The 16,988-nt window shown below is 43.9% G+C and overlaps 1 protein-coding gene across 1 annotated transcript in view; it reads right to left on the minus strand.

Annotated features, from left to right (window-relative positions):
* Positions 1 to 806: 806 nt before the first annotated feature.
* The window catches only part of LOC104516238 (phospholipid-transporting ATPase ID-like), a gene marked incomplete at both ends in the record, with an annotated part of 36,384 nt that continues 20,202 nt past the window's right edge, over positions 807 to 16,988 (minus strand). The window contains 9 exons of the mRNA XM_010160510.1: positions 807 to 971; positions 2,396 to 2,511; positions 3,347 to 3,535; positions 4,298 to 4,463; positions 6,000 to 6,043; positions 8,202 to 8,410; positions 9,542 to 9,738; positions 14,977 to 15,065; positions 16,002 to 16,160. Coding sequence (XP_010158812.1) covers positions 807 to 971; positions 2,396 to 2,511; positions 3,347 to 3,535; positions 4,298 to 4,463; positions 6,000 to 6,043; positions 8,202 to 8,410; positions 9,542 to 9,738; positions 14,977 to 15,065; positions 16,002 to 16,160 — 1,334 coding nt within the window. The remainder of the gene's footprint in view (positions 972 to 2,395; positions 2,512 to 3,346; positions 3,536 to 4,297; positions 4,464 to 5,999; positions 6,044 to 8,201; positions 8,411 to 9,541; positions 9,739 to 14,976; positions 15,066 to 16,001; positions 16,161 to 16,988) is intronic.

Here is a 16,988-nt window from a genome sequence, read left to right on the forward strand (position 1 = left end):
CAGTAGGCTTTGCTCCGTGGACTATGCAACTTCCAGAGATGAGCAGCTCCTCGGCTCACTTGCTTTTTCCCAGGGCCTGCTGGCATCTCGAGCAAACAGCTAATGGAATGAGCAACTCTGCGGCTCCCAGGATTTCTGAGATTACAGGAAAGCACTGCTGCGAGTGCAAAAGCTGAATTGCTTTCCCTCAGATCCCCACACATCCTTTTCATTCATTATTCACGGCTCTAAAACACGAGCAGATCCCTCCCAGGGCATTCGAAAAGCTGTAACAACACTCACGGAGAAGAGAATGACTTGAAGATCACAGTTTAGCCCTATTTCAAATTGACACAAACATGTTCACAGACATCATCTCTCCATCCAACCCAGGACGGCAAGAACAAAGCAGCCGCTCTCTGCAACGAGGGGCACTGGGGGATTATTCACTGCCTGCCATTTCAAAGGCAGGAAGATAAATAGATCAGCCATTTGCACATACAAAGGATAACTATGAAATATTTGTGTCCACGTCATCTCCCTCAGGCTCTGGTATGTCACTTCATCACGAGAAAGCTACTCCGACACCCACGTGAGTTAAAATAAAACCATTCCCCTGCACCGGTGGCTGACACCCCAGTTACAAGCTCCTGACGGAGGTGCCAGTGAAAACCCAGCAGTGCCATATTCTCAACTGCTCCTGTCACACAACCCACCGAGCTGTTTGCAGAGCAATGTTTACTGAAGTCACACTGAGCTGTTTATTGACAAACCACCATCCTCGCTGCCTCCCCCAGAGCTTGGCCCAGATTCCCTGAAACACCAACCATGAGGTCTTTTTCAATCTCTTCATATAACTCTGACAATTTATCTTCCCGTCCTTCCAAGGCAGTGCTTGCTTCATGGTGACGCCTGATCCAGTCCTGAAAGTAGTCTTCATCCAAGTTTTTATAGGCCACCACGAGTGTCCTCAGACCTTCACCAGCAAACTCCTGTGAGACAGTGGTGAGGCAGAAAGGGTCAAAGAAGAGAAACCTGGGCTTACAAAGGACCCCTAGAAAGAAAACAGCTGTATATAAAAGCTTCTTGCCTAAAGTCTGCAGAGGAAAGGTGAAAAAATCACATCTTAGACCACAAACCTTGGGGTACTTTTAAAAAAACTAGTTCCAGACCACTTTATCATTGGCATCTATGGTCCTAACAAAGAACATATTCAAAAGATTTTTCCTACTTTCTGGCTCTGAAGCTTTACATTAACCAGGCAGTTGTTTCCCAGGCTGATAATTCTCAACATAAGGTTCAGAACACTGAGACCTAAATAAACACTGAACACAGCCTTGAATTTTGGACCTGGGCTCCACATTTTTAGCATACAAATGCTGGCTGAAATGCACAGCGTGAGCACAGTCAGTCATGATGTCTCAGCAAGTCCTTGTAAATGCGCTTTCTGCAGATGCATGACTGACAGTACGGATCTCGGTGTTTGGTGGATAAACAGACATCTCTCTGTGAAAACTGACGTGTTCCCCCAGGCTTAAGTAAAGGTTAATCAGGAACAAGCCACATCCACAGCCCATCTATGCTCTGCCCTCGCATCCACCAGCAACTTTCTCTGGCTCCCCCAGGCAGTGAAGAGAAATGTTTGCGCTATTGCACAACCCGTCTGGCAAAACTTTCTGTTATCTTGTGCTCTGCACTTACCAGTAGGATCTGGCATCACGGTGGGGAGTAAATACTGGCTGAAATAACCCCTTGTGTGAGTAACTAACTCTCAGTACACAGCATCAATAATAAGAAAGGCCACAAGTTTGAGTGACGCATTTTCCTTGCTGTCCCATCATTATGTCCCTGTATGATCTGGAAGAAGGGGAGGTGACCAGGTCCCAGTGCCTGCTCAGACCCTTCTGACTGTGACCTCTCGGATCGCAATCACTGCAGATCTGAGTTGTATTCAGGAAGGTGAATGACTCTGTGGCCCTTTACTCATCACCCATGCCTGCATGCATCGGGTGCATGCACTGTACAGTAAGAGCAGACGTAGATGGGGTTTAGTTGCCAAAACACATACATGTTGTGCCATTTCACGTGTTTCACCTATCCTGCCTGGCTTCTAGCTCTTACTCCAGAGGAATACAGGTATTCTCAATGTCCTGTGTTTTATTTGCCATCTGTGTCCAGATGTCCTGGATACCCTAGCACAGTTCAGATAGCACCTGGTGCTCAGGCTTTGGCAACTGATTTGAAACCTAAGGCTTTATAAATTCATGTCCCCTCTGCATTACACACGTACACACAGAGATTAAAAACTAGTGCTTGGCTGCTGCTTCTGAAATCTGTTTTTTGTCTCAAGACAAAGTACATTTCCATACATGGAGAAAAGGAAGCCATCAAATGCTGTGCAGGGGGAAACACTTACATTCAGGTGTTCTGTGGTCTCCTCTTTGAGAGACTCGCAGGATGAATGAAGCAGTTCATAGAGAATGGTGTCAGCTCCCTTGCAGTACAAAGTCAAGTCACCTTCTGGACTCCGCACTACAAGGAAGAGGAAAAGATACTCTACAAATCCCAGACTGAGGCACCTGGGATTCACAGTACTTGCATCAACGCAAAGAAAGGTTTTTATAGGTGACCAAACTCCAGGTGTTGGCAACCTCCCAGAAATCAAGAACAGAAGATAATGCAACTACTGTCCACATTAGCAGTAGCAGCACAGGCAACTGCACCCAGATTGCGTTGGTCTGAGCAGATGTTCTGTTTGATTATGTGGTTCCTACAGGCAACACTTTGGGCAGGACATCTGCATTCCAAAGGCAGTAACAATTTGTTCTTAGGGAACTGGTCCTGCTGCTCCTATTGCTCCTCCCAGGAAAGGCACTACCACTATCCTGCTACAGTTATGATATTTCAGTCCCTGAAACATCTGAGGATACTGGAGGGTTACACAAGGTTTCTTGAATCATTTCTCCATTTTCCTTTTAGATAAGTGGGCTTCTCTACTCGTCCTTGCATTCTCCTTTCCCACTTTCCCAGATTTTGTTTGTAATTTTGAAGCTGATTAGAAGGAATGCCTTTCCTGCACTGCCATGAGGCAGGTGAGCAATGCAGAAAGCTTAGTGTCTTCAGGAGGCTGCTCCATCATTGTGGTCCAGATGTTAAGATGTTCTCCGCCAGCTTAACTTAAGTATTTATCTAGCACTGTTGCTTTGTAATTTAAAGTCAAGGCAGCCCATCTCAAGCACTCAGAAGTAAATGTTATTCAGAAAGCATTGCAAAGGAGGTCTCCCAGGAAAAAGCATCACAGCAGAATGAGGGACAACTTGAGAGTCTAAAAAGTCAGGAAGGAAAGAAGGGAGCAAAGGGAACATACCAATAACAGACATTCGCTTGCGAACATTGTTGAAATCAAGAATAGCGAGGAGTTTGTAGATTCTGGTTTCTCCCATTTCCACAACAGTGATGGTCTCTGGTGTGCGAGCCCGGAACACAAATCCAAAGTTTCTGGCAGCAGTGACGAGGGCTCCCTCGTCAGGAGATTGTGCCTGATACACCAAGTTACCTGACATGCAAGGAAAAAAAGTAATGTGGCTTCTGCCTTGGTTTTGAGTCTAAACAAATAGAAAATCAAGGACATTGTATGGCAGTTAACCCTTTGCTTTTCTGTCTATCCCCAGAGAGGCAGCACTAAAAAACACCTAATGTCCTCACATCTCCACCAAGTCCCACCAACCCGTCCTCCAGGCCAGGGCAAGAGGCTCCCCAGACTCTTTTATCACTCTGCAGTCCAACAGATCTCACCAAAAGTACAACTTCCTTGGGTTTAACCCCTTCTAGGTATATCTGCATGTATTTTTCTCATAAGTATTTTCACCATATGCTTTTAAAGCACAGTTTTCACCCTGACTGGGATTTGAGGAGAGTGACCCAGTACCTGCGCGAACACTGGGTGTGTGGAGCTAAGGAGTGTCCAGTGGATAGATGCCCCATGCTCTCTGCTTTGTGGGACCTGGTACAGAGTAGAGAAAGAGTGGGACAAGCCATCTGCCACCTCAAAAGCAAGCTGTGGCACCTGCAAGTTCTGCACTCCAGAGATGTGTTCACAGTAGTGTCAGCTCTACCACAGGAACACGCAGGGCACGGAGGCCCCTGGTCCTTTCTCTTCCCATGTGGCATCTCCAAAGACACTGAATTATGTGTAGCCATACACTACAGAAAATCACCAGGGAGCCAAAAGCACCAATAACAGCTTCTGTGGAGAGAAGACATACTGTGGTGCAGGGCTCACAGAACTGCTCTGTTTGGTGCCTTCAAAAGTTCTCACCTTCCTTCTTCTCTTCTGGCATCACCGTGTGACAAAGTGAGAGCAGCCGGAAGAACCTGTGCGTGGGGACATCACTCAGCTTCACGGCCTCAACCAGGCTGTGGTCATAGAAGGCAAACTTCGGGTCGGCTAACTGGTTGTATGAGAAATCAACCTTCTCTGTGTTCTGCAAAAATATGTCTCGGTGTTATTTGTGGAGCTCTCACTTGCTCCCATCATAGCTCCCCTCTCTCCCTTGCGTGTGCAAAGGGCTCTCTCCTGCCTGGCTGTTCATGACAGAGAGTGATGAGTCTAAGTAAGTGGGAGGTCGGGAAAGCTACTGAATCACAGGAGAGGACAGGCACTTGAGGTACCTTTCAAAGCAGCACTCAGGCTGAGAGCCTGGTTAGCTAAAGATGCCTCTCCACACAACAGCAAATGCTGCTACAGGAGGCTCGCCAAAGAATTTCTGAAGCAAAGAAATGCCTGCCTTCAACATATGCCTGCTCGGTGGCATCATGCTCTGGATTTCAATGGCTGTCTGTGACGGAGGAACGTGGAAGCCCAGTGTAAAATTATTTAAAAGGCTGTGTTGTCCACCTTATTCTCCCAAAGCAAGAAAAAGTTCTGATACGGAAAAAGATGACAGACAAGTGATGTAAAGGTTCAACTCCACAGACACTGTCCATTTTGTCTAAAAACAAGGAGCCCCAAGTAGAGGGGAATGTAGTGGAGAAATGGCCAGAAGCTCACAGCATGATGTGTCATGGAGGAATGCACTGCTGAGCCTGCCCGGGACGATTCCGACTCCCACCCCATCCCCGATGAGCTCAGAGTTTCCAGGGTAGGAGTTATCCTCTTGACCTCTGCAAGCTGACATTCAGCACTGACAGCAAGAGCACAGGCCCACCCCACACACATGCTCCTCTCCGCAGCAAGGTCCAGGCACTGCAACACCGTGGATGTGTGGGCAACAGCCTTTTCTACGTGCAGGACTCTGCTCCGGCAAGTCTGATGGGCACGAGGAGCTGCTGGGCAGCCAGTTGGCAAGAAGCCAGCATGTCTCCCCAAGCAGCTTCGCCCTCTGCATTTTGCTGCCTGCGCAAAGGCCGTCTGGAGGCACAGCACTCGGCACAAATAGCCAATTTCTGTGGGTAATTTCAGTTTTAAATGGCCTGGAAATGAATCATTGGAGCGAGGAGTGGGATTTTTATCATCTTGCCGTTTGTTACTTGGATTACTGCATGCAGTTTTCAGACGTTTTAGGCAGTGAAACCCAAGACGTGGGTTTGTGCCAGCAAGCAGAGACTAGAGAGAAATGGAGAAATCACCCATTTTCACACTTTCCAATATCCAGATATTAGGGGAATTTGTCAGTGACCTTGTTATTGATATGAACTGAACTCACTGATTCCCTGCCAAAGCATTAATTAACTGCCAAGGATAATAAAATTCACCGATGTCCAAGAAATTCACCAATTTCCAAGAAATACCCACGGCCAAGTATTCAAGAGGAAGCTGTGCATGCAATAGGATGCCATGCGAAGCTGAGAGAACAGTGGACTCTGACATCTGCGAGAACACACATCCCTGTTTCCAGGGTCAAGAGCACCATCTCTGTAGGGTCAAGAGCATGAGCTATGCCTGAGTGGGTTGTGTCCACTAACACCTATGCAGGCAGGTTCACAGAAAGCACAGGTCCTGCTAGCACTTGAGCACTTACCTCATTTATTTCTATTCTTTGCCCAGACAGATCATACACATCACCTGCAAGCAAGAAACACTGAGGTTATAACCAGAAATTCCAGATAAGTGCACTCTCTGAGCTTCTATACCACAAAAATTGGTTAAAGCGTTGAAGCTAGTATCTAGTTTAAAAGTTTCAGTAAGGACAAGTATCTTGACATGGGTACTGGAGACTGATGATTCACAACAATCTGTTCCTAGGTTAATTCATGACAAAATCCAGAGACTGACAGATGCTTGAAACACAGAGCAGTTGTCATAAAAATGACTGATATTTGGGCAAAGAAGCTGTAGTGCTGGGTAGGAAACAAAGGTGCTTTCAGGGGATGAATTCTCTTCTATCTTCCCTTTGAACAAAATCCAGGTCCTAGATCATAAGTGGGTTTGCAACAGTCCCTGGACAACCACCGAGAAGGAGTTATCAAAGCCCATTCTCTCCACATCTAGGTAGCAAGGCTGCTCCATTCATTTTCCCTGAATGGATGATCTGGTCACAGAAATGGAAGATACCTCACCTACAGGAGACGCTATTGAAGCTTATTCTACCTGAAGAAAAAAAATCACTTGGAAGGTCTGGACTGTGCCAGGCTCAGCCAGGTTCAACAGTTCATTGAAGTAAGATTGAAATACAGTGAATTACATGAATGATAGATCTGTATGTGCACCAGAAACCTCAAATGTGACAGAAGTCATTGTAGGTACTGGTACTCCCCCAACAAAATCCCTGAGGGTGTAGAAAAAACTCAGAAGCCATGTCTCCTAAGAACTGCACATCAGTTGATACCCTGTGAACTGTAACCAAGAGGCTTTTAAACACCTCCTTCCCAATGGGAAGCCTAAGCCTCCAGAGTAGCTTCCCTGGCAGCAAGAACTAACTCATCCTTTCTGGCATGGCTTTCCCAAATGCCCATGAGCACCAAATCCAGAGAACTATATTCCCAGGATGAAGCTAAGCATTTAGAAAACCGTAGGCAGTAGACTATCCACCCTCTTTCTGCATATTTCCCATTCATTTCTTGGTCCCACATCCTCTATCTATGTTAGTGGTGACATCCACTTTGGAAAAGTCAATGAAGGACTCATGAATGAACAGAATGAGTATTTTTCAAACTGCTTAGCACCACTGATGTCGGCTGGCATAGTAGCGTTGTTTGAGAAATGGTGGCCTTCAAATAGACAAGACTTAAGACTTAGAGGAAGAGATAACTTCTTTTATTAGGCCAGCTGATAACACTGAGAAAAAAATACAAGCTTTCTGGCACACTAGTCCATTAGCATGTGTGACACAAGCAAAACAAGCATCAGTCTACCAATAAGCAGTGACTAATTTCTGGGGAGGAATCTAATGATGTTAGTAAATAAGTCAGTTTGTGAATTGTTAGCACCTTTGGAGCAGTATGGAGAAAAATGCCCAGGGCCACACAATGAAGCAGCTTTGAAGTAAATGACTCTTAGGGTCTAGCAGAGTTAACAACTTTTGTTTCCCATTTTTTCCAGATCCCTAAAAATTTTTCTCCCTTCTGGTCAGGGAAGTATGCCAAGGCCAAGGCAAATGACGAGGCCATTGACTAGATGCTGACCAAAAGTTCATCTGCTTGAACAGGATGTGGAAAACTGCTGCTCATGACATGAGAAATCGCTGAATGTGAGAGGCAACAGTGTGAGAGGCTGACAAAATTTGCAGAAAACATGAGTGATGGCTGATTTCACAACTGGTTAAGAGGGAGTTAGTTATGTGAGTTAAGTGTTACGTTTTGCAGGGGTAGCAATACCTGGGTAAGCATGTCAATAATACCATAAAAAGCTGAAATTACCTAGATAGTGATAACAGAAAAAAACAAATTTGAGTACAGATGTATTAAAACTGGGATCAATGAAGAAAAAGTAATAACGTATAGGTTCTTTAGCTGGGATAATACTAGGGCAGAAAAAGGGACATAAAAGGGTGGCGAAAAAGGGACATAAAATGGTGGCAAAAAAGGGAAACAAAGGACAGAAAAATGATACTAAGACATGCAAATTATGTAACCAGGGCTGTGCAGGCATCCCTGACAGGCAGTCCTGCACGTGATCACTACACCTTCTCATGAGAAGAGCGCTGTCTTCTGGGTATCACAGTTGTTCTCTGTGGACAAAGCGGTCTACAACAACATAAAACTGGGAGAACAAGACAGCGTACCATAGGATTTGCCGTTGATGGAGCACTTGTTGAAACACATGATGTTCTGAGTGAGAGTTCCTGTTTTGTCTGAGAAAATATACTTGATCTGCCCCAGCTCTTCGTTGAGTGTAGTGGTACGGGCCTGAGCCGGCGTGTCATTCAGTGGATAATACATTTTACGGTCCCAGTCAATGTAGAAGCTGTTACCCAAGCGTATAATCTCTACACTGGTGAAACAGAAAGAGAAGGTGATGGAATATTCATTAGTTTCAGGGACAAGATCTTTATCTTCAGCATGTTAGAGACTGCAATTAGAAGACAACTTTGAAGGTAATGACAGGGTGTACTCATCAGGTTGTCCTCAAATGGCCAGTAGTAAGCAATTCTGAAGCAAGTCCTATCGAAAAAATTTGCTAGGCTTATAGAAAATTCCTTTCCTTTGTTTAATAAAACAGCATCTTATAAATGTATTTGAAAAGTTTCAGAAGTTTTCAGCCTGAAAAGTGAGGCAGGAGCAGTGGGTTTCACTTGGTGCGGTGAAACAGGGAAGGGCCTTGGGCTGGGCTGAGCCGGGTGCTGGGAGACGAGCACAGCCAGAGCTGAAAGAACCGAGAGCTCCTCAGCAAGCAAGTTGGTGTGTAGCTCAGCACAAGCAAGGAGCCGTTTCATCCTGCACACGAAATGAATATCCACTTGGCTCTGGTATGACATACTCGACAGGAACAGGAGTAATTCCTCATATTTAGCATCACAAAAGACAGTCTTGGTAGCAAAGCTGCCTGAAGAGTTAGGTGCAGTGATGGACTATGCAGGTCTACTCAGTCTACGTCCCAACCTCGAGGATTTGAGAGTGTCATGGACACACTGCCTACTCTTGCCTGCCAGTCTGCCATAACCTAGTGCTGTGTTCCCTGGGAAGTGGTGACATTGACTCTGCTCACACAGCACCAAGGACTACAGATCCTCAACGAGATTTCACCTACTTCCCTGGCAATCCACCCCTCACAAACCCCACAGCCACCTCAAAAAACAAGCCATTCACTTTGTTTGACAGGCACTGCAGGTGGGAGTGAGCAAGATGTTAACTGTAACAGGCTTCCAGCTTTACTCCTACAGCATCCTACACCCACACCTCCCCTTTAACCACAAAATCAACTTTTCCTCTTCCAGGGCTCACTGCCGTACCTGCTCCAACCCTGACAAAGACCTCCGAAGGCAGCAGAAAGAAGAAAAGCAGCGCTGCAGCTGTGTGTGACCGTCCACAATGAGGCTGCATTGATGTCTAGGGAAAACGCTGCTGCCAGCTAAGGCTAAACCTCTCCTAAGATGAAACATAAAAAGGAGTTTCTGGCACGTACCTGACGTAGAGTGAAATTGGCACCACGGTGTTTAGAATGATCACATATGACCAGAACATGAGGAAGCCGGAGTAGGAGGCAGAGTTGACGCCTTCTGCCCAGGGCAGATAGACTTGGAAGTAGTAGCCCTTATCATACTCCCAGATGCCATTGCCAATGGCTAGGATAAGACACATCAGTGCCAAAAACGCAAAGATCTGGAAAAGCAAATAAACAAACAAACAAACCCCAAAATATTGCATTTTAGAAACAAAGAATTTATGATACACGTTAATCAGAAGACCCTAATGAAATTGGGTTGGACAGCCTGAATCACAGGAAAATGTTTCTAGGGCTGTAGGAGAAAAACCAGCAAAGTTATGGCACTTTTACCTCAAGGACAAAATGACAGAGTGCAGAGTCTGGCAATTTAGAATCGCAAGACCTCAAACAGCTGGGGATTTAAGTCCCAGGTAGACACCTAAACCAGGGTGCTTGTGGGCAGCTGGCTGCAGAACATCAGATCTTGTTAGAGGCAAGTTGAACTGCAGGTCCTCAAACATCTGGCTTCACACTGGGTAATAAAACCTGCCTGGAGGACTCTACCTGGGCATTTGCAGGAGGTATCATAATTTTCCTCACCATTTCTGAAAAACTATTGAAGGTAATTTGTAACACAGAAAACCCAGCACTGTGCAGGTTTTATTCAGCACTGGATATCATTCTGATGGTAAAAGGAGAGTTAATCACTGACTCAGAACTAATGGTTGCCTTGGTACCTGCCATCACAGTCTGATTACATTTCCTTTGAGCAAACAGAAAGCAACACTAACCAGTGATGTGTATCCTTGGACTTTAGAGAAGCCTGTTTCCTGAAGCCTAAAGCAACCAGGGGAACAGCAACTGGGAAGAGAATTTCAAAGTGGGACACCTTAGTGAAAACTGGGACTTGCTCAGGAACACCATTCAATAGACACAATATCATTACTTAGGTCATAAGGTATTTTTCGATAAAAAGAAGACAAGAACATAGCAATACAGTTTGGAAAAGAATACAAAAAGAAGGGGAAAACGGGAAGTTAACAGAAATTAATACAAATAAAAATAAATTATAGAACTATGAATAGCTAACAGACATATAAAATATCAAGAAAAGAAAACAATAAACACATAAACAGGTGTGGAAAAAGCAGAATCATTCAACAGACAGTCCTCCAGGAATGAAGGAGGAAGGAAGCAGAAGGAAGTATCTGTCCCATATGATGTAGCAGATGGAAAAGACAGATTATGTTCCATGACAGGGAACACTATGTGGCTCTATCTGCTAATAATAAAAATTTTCAGTCCCGTGGGTCCAGGTAGTTTAAAGATGAAAGCTCAAAGGGACTAGCTGAGAAATTCTCTTAACGAGTAAAGTTAATTTTTGACAATGCTTTGAAAACTGGGAAGCTCCACCATCCTGAAAACCTGCTAACTTAATTCCAGTATTGGAAAGGTAGAAATGGTGATCATGGGAAAGAGAAACTGAAGTTAGCTTGACATCCTTCCTGGACAGATGATAATAAAACCCAGTTCTGTTGATACAGACATCTCCAAACATTTGACTTAAAACAACCAACATCCTAATAAAGATGGGTAGACAGGGAATCACCAGGCTGCACAATAGAGCAATTAAAAGTCATCTTTTGAAAGTATAATCATTAGAGAGGAAATATGGGTAAGTTGGGCCATTATGTGTAAGGCCATCCAGTAACAATCACATTAAAACAGTAATCCACCTTTTTAAAAATCAATAATTGAGGTACAAACTGACAAGCATTGCTCATAAAGCTGGTATTACTGAGGTAATCTATAGGAGGAAAAAGAAGGAGCTTTTATGGAGTGATTTGAATCAATTAGTGAAAAGTTCACATCAAACCAACTCCAGTTTAAATATCAAGAAGCTGCTAAAAGCGGACTCCAGTAAGTAAAGGGGGATATACTTATTTCCACGTCAGTAGTACTTTCCTATTCAGTTGTGGGAGGCCCCTTAAATTACTGCAGTTGTGAAATGGAGACAATATTGCTTGCTAGTAAGGAATGTGGTGCAGTTGTTTCAAAACTGTGACCAGCAGTAAAACCAGACTTCAGTTTGTGCTTTTGTAGTCATGAGGATTCAAAGATAGACAAGAGGTCTGACTCAGGGACAGCTGATGTCCTTTATTAAACCAATAGGCATAAATGGAGAAAATAGAAAAGCCTGTCTACATTATAGATTTTTCTGCTGATCAAGTAAAAAATATTTCTCTCTGCAGATCTTGCCTGTTGTAAAATAAATTAATTAGAGGAACCAACTGGCTCTTCTATTTTATCACTGTACCCTTAATCAGAATGCCTCACAGATTAAAAATAGTCAGTTTGTAGAATATCACAACCCATGTAGAAAATACAGTGTGTGATTCAGCAGCAGAAATACACGTGGGTCAAGGCAGCATCTGAACACTCCCGTATCACCACAGTTCTCGCCTATGACTGCACTTGCTTTATGTGCATCTTGCTTTACGTGCATTTCACGTCAACGCCCTTGTCCCTAACAGCCCAGCCTGTGCACAATACTTGTGCCTACGCAAAGTTCGCTTATACACCGTTTGCTCTGAGACAAAAGCAAAAGACAGAACCGTTAACAGCAGCCCTGGATACTCCTTTCTGCACGCAGAAACAACTGTGTGCAGGGTGTTGTAATCATAACCACAGCTCTGCAAGAGAAGGGCATGAAAAAGGCCTCATCATAGGCTTGTGCTTGCTCATGGGAGTTCCCAGTATGAGCATCCTCCCTCCCTGGGTCCTGGCCATGCAGATCCTCCACCGGACTGAGTAGGATTTTTGTAAAAAGGAGGTGACTTTTGACAAGTATTTCCTCTTGGATTGTGAATTAAAACTCTCTTCGTTTCCTTATTGGCCATTTGAGTTCTGCTCCACGATTTGAGCAGTAAGTTGTTTAAGAGGTGAAGGTGACAGACCTATTTCCCTGGAAACATGCTCCCCAAACCTGCTAAAAAACAAGTTTTGGAGGAAAAAGCATTCCTGAAGCTGGCGGGTGCAAAAACACATTCACTTCTCTCTCAGAACCCAGAGAAACACTCCCAAATGTGAAAAAACAGCTATGGTTGCCATCTGGAAAGGTTCACTCCCGATTAACCCTTGTTGGGACAGACCAGGGTGAACATTTAAACAGAACTTCATTGCTGAGCCCCGCTTAAACACTGCTTTGTGCCTGGAAATTTTATGGACAATTAAACACAACATAGCTTTGCCAGTGTTAATATGGAACAAGCTTCATTACACTTAAATGAACTATTTATAGTAAGCTGTGGCCACTTTCTATTTCCAAATGCAAAAGCACAATATACTGCTGCTTTTCATGACTGTGCTTTGTAAACTTCAGCCACCCAGTGAGCTGGAAGGATCAGATGCCACCTCCCCTGGAAGGACCAGATGCCACCAGGCAAAGAGCCTGGTGCTTAGGGTAGGACAGAGATTTACTTAGACACCGAAATGTTAGGTGCCCTAAAAATGTGTGAAGGAGAAAAACACACCCTTGGCTCCATCAGCGCCCAAGAACTCAGGCAGAGGCTGATGCAATCGACTGCAACTTGCTCAGCTTTTTAAAACGGAGACAGGAGGTAAATTCATCTGGTTCATTTTGATGAAGCGGGGAGGCCAAACAGGCTGAAAGCTCCGGGTGGGAGCCCTGACTTGTGAAAGAAGATTTGGCAAACCTTAATTGAACGCTAAATTCCAAGTTCCCTTTTCAGTTTTAATCTCTTCCGTTTCTGCGCCCTGTGGATCCCCCACAGCCCTACTCCACAGCCTCTCATCCTTTCCAGTTAAACCTAAGAAAATAGAAGTTTTTCAAACACTTGCAAAATTGTGAATGTAAGAGAACCAAACCTTGCTTATTTTGCTGTCCCCTTAAATGTGAGAGAAGAAAACACTGAGGAAAGCAAGCTGATGATGGTAACCAAGATTTTCGCTTGGCGCAGATTGATGTAAGGTTACTAAAGTCAAGGGCATGTCCCTGCTGTACATGGAGCAAGGACTCCAGAGGGCATGAAGATGATCCCTAGAGTGGGTCTCTGTGCTGTGACATGGCTTTACAGCGAGTACACACATGCAGATGTTTGGAATACTGCTTCTCAGCTCTGGGTGTTGGGCTGACGACTGCTGCTTTGGTACTATTCCAGACTCAGGGAGGCACAACCTGCCCTGTAACATCTCCCATCTTGGGGCACAACTAGAGCTTTTGGGATCCTGAGAAATAAGTCAGAGGACAGGGGCTGGGATGAAGTGGCAGGGTTGGAGATTGGGGCGGGCTTGAAGTTGTTTGTGCTATAAGCCCCAGTGCCGAGGAGGCACGAAATCACTCAGGGCAGCGAGAGCTCAGGGAGGCCTTGTAGTGATGGGCAGACTGCTGTTGGACACCTTCTCCAGGACTTGCTCCAGCACCTGGGCATGAATCTTGGCCCGAGGCTGGCTCTCAGGTTGCCATGGAGAGCAAGGGCAGGAGAGAAGAAGAGAGAACAGGGGACACTGCTGGGAAGAGATGCCCACAGGAGTGGCCAGACCTTCCCAGTGTCATAAAGTGAAGGTGGTGCCACGTGCATGAAAAACTTGTATCCAAAGGAAAATAAAAGCCTGAAATTAAAGAGCTTTTCTTCAAGTAACACTGAGTAAAGCAGTGTTAGAGCATGCATCTCTGCAGACTCGCAGTGACATCCAAATCTGTCCCTTCTCTGAGCAGCTCTGAACTCAAGCAGGAAAATCTTGGGACAGTCTCTGCAAGAGCATCACTGCCTCTGCCTGGAAGTGTTTGCCATGTGTTAAAACCAGTGACAAGCTTAAACCTCAAATCAGATCTGTTTTCTAATTTGAGGAGAATGTCTGCTATATAAGGTTAGTGTTCTTAAATTTCCTAGCTGCTAAAAACACCAGTTTCCAAGTATTAATGAGACCATGTCTAATATTTTACCTTATACATGTTAAGTCAGAAGCTGGCATCATGCAAATTAACAAACTCAATTACCAAGTCCTCTGCAGATATCACCAGAGATGCCAAGAAATCAGGAAGAAGAGGGAGAACTGCTGATGTTTATTCAAATAGAAAATGACAAAATTGCTAGGGAAAAAAGGCATTTGCACGCTTCAGAGTGATTCTTACAACAAATGAGAGCAAGGGAGAGCAGAGCAAATGAAAAGCTCAGAAGAAAGGTCCTTAATGCTGTCAATGTAATAGCCTTGCTTTGCAAGATGGGATGGCAGAGGCACTGCAGAACTCGGGCTGCTAATAAATTATTACATAATCTTTCTTTTTATCATTAGTCACTTCTGATATTCCCTCATTTGTGTGGACAAAGAGGTGGAGCATCTGGAAGTGATGAACACATCTGAAGAAATGAAGACACATTAATCAGACTTACCACCAACACAAGGACGTTCATGAGCCGATCAATACTTGTCCGTTTAAAAGTTGTTTTTCCACTGTTCTGCATTAGTTTGGTGTCTGGCCCTGGAGATGAAACACACTCATGAATTTTAGTAATAAATATTAGCTGTTCTACAGCTGATTCCCTCTGAGGCCTCACTCTGCTTTACAGCATAAATACACATCACAGCTTTCTTGAAGACAGGCACATACAGTTTACAGATCTGGTGGGAAACTTAGGCAGAAAGAGGTTAAGTCCCTTGCCTTAGATTTTATGGAGAGAGTCACATAAAGCCATTAATTCTGTATTTTGATCCTTCTGTCTTCTTTCAACAGCCAATCCTCCCTTTCAGGTTTAATTACTTTTTACAGAATACCTGATACTGCTCTGTTATTAGTGACATGTTATACATCATCTCACGTGTCTACAGCAGTATAGAAACAATAGAAGTTCTATGCTCCTAAAAAACATAGACCTAATGGTCTGCAATTATATTATTGATGACCCTGATATTCCAATATGGATTAAAATCACACAGAAGTGCTGTGGAATTTTTAATCAAGAGAAAAATTTTGAACAATCCTGGTGAGAGGAAGACTCTGGTTGGCTCTGTGTGGGCCAGGAAAGACTGATTTAATTCAGCTTTAATTCTTAGACAGATTCAATTCTTGTATGTTTCCAATGGATTGACCAAGACTTCTTGCATGTATTTTGCTGCATGTACTTCTGAAATAAAAGATGATTTCTGGTTACTAAAGCACTTAATCAAGATGGAATTGGTTGTTGTAAAGTAGATGTTTCATCTTGTAAAAAACCTCAAATTAAAATTGCCTGTAATATGCATAATTTCCAGGCTAGAGTTAAGCCAAGGGATGTCATGCGTTGTTTTGCATTTGTTCTTGTACCTGGTAGAAACCCAAAGAGGGAAATTCTTGGTTCCTCTGTGCATACTGGGTGTGATATACTTCCACACTAGTGCTGCTGTGCTCTGCAATTCACATGTCATTCTTTCTACCTACCAGCATAAATAACGAGGCCAAAGCACCACTCTGTGTTCCTAATCGTACAGCCTCGCAGCAACATCTTCTCATTGTCCAGGGCATACTTCTCTCCTTGAAGAGTAAGAGTTCCTGTGAACTTGTCCAGTTTGTTATTTGGTGCCTCACATTTGATTTCACCTATAAAAGGAAGGTAAAAACAAAAAGAAGGTGGAAATCTTCTTGGCCCAAAAATATGTCAGTGAATATTCTCAGCTGTTCCCCAGACAGGGAATATTTTACACTGTAGCTGCTGTCCATTCCTGACCCTGCCATTCCCATCCTATATACTGTATTTACTGATGTTTTGGAGTATTGCTCCTTCCCCATATTCATGTCATAATCCAATGGACCACAATGAATTCAGATTCATCCTATTCTATGAACGTGGCAATTTTGTGTTGGTAGAGTCCAAACCAAAGTCTCTATGACTTTTATTTTGATAAGAAGAAATGTTGAACCAGCAACATACTTTAAATCCTCCACAGCAAGTTCATAGTGGTAGGATGTCACTGGATAACTTCAGATAAAAGTGCTGACCTTGTACAATTTCTGTTCCATTTTCTTTAAAACTGCAGGAGCCCAAGCGAGAAAATCATAGCCTGAAGTCTGCAAGAGAGCAATTAAGTGAGGTGTCTTTGTTCATTGCTTTTTAATTTCATCTGCCTTATACCTTGAATCCCAGTGGCACATGAAAAAAGATACTGCTACCTTTGGCCATGCAGCTGACACTCTAAGTGATTGGAGAGGCTGTTTCTATTTCAACGCTTCGTATTTATTTCTTATAAAAAATGTCTTCACACAAAACCGTAAACACAGACACTTTGGTATAAAAAATTATTATTTAAAACAAAATTTGCACCCAACATCTAAAGATTCAAAGCAGAGCCCTGTGGATGCATTGACAAGACTGGAGAATACAAACACACCTTATTGAAAGGGAATGCAAGGGTTCAGCCTGTTCAGTTA

This window comes from Eurypyga helias, unplaced genomic scaffold (assembly GCF_000690775.1).
Source record: "Eurypyga helias isolate BGI_N326 unplaced genomic scaffold, ASM69077v1 scaffold48261, whole genome shotgun sequence".
NCBI classification, from domain to species: domain Eukaryota; kingdom Metazoa; phylum Chordata; class Aves; order Eurypygiformes; family Eurypygidae; genus Eurypyga; species Eurypyga helias.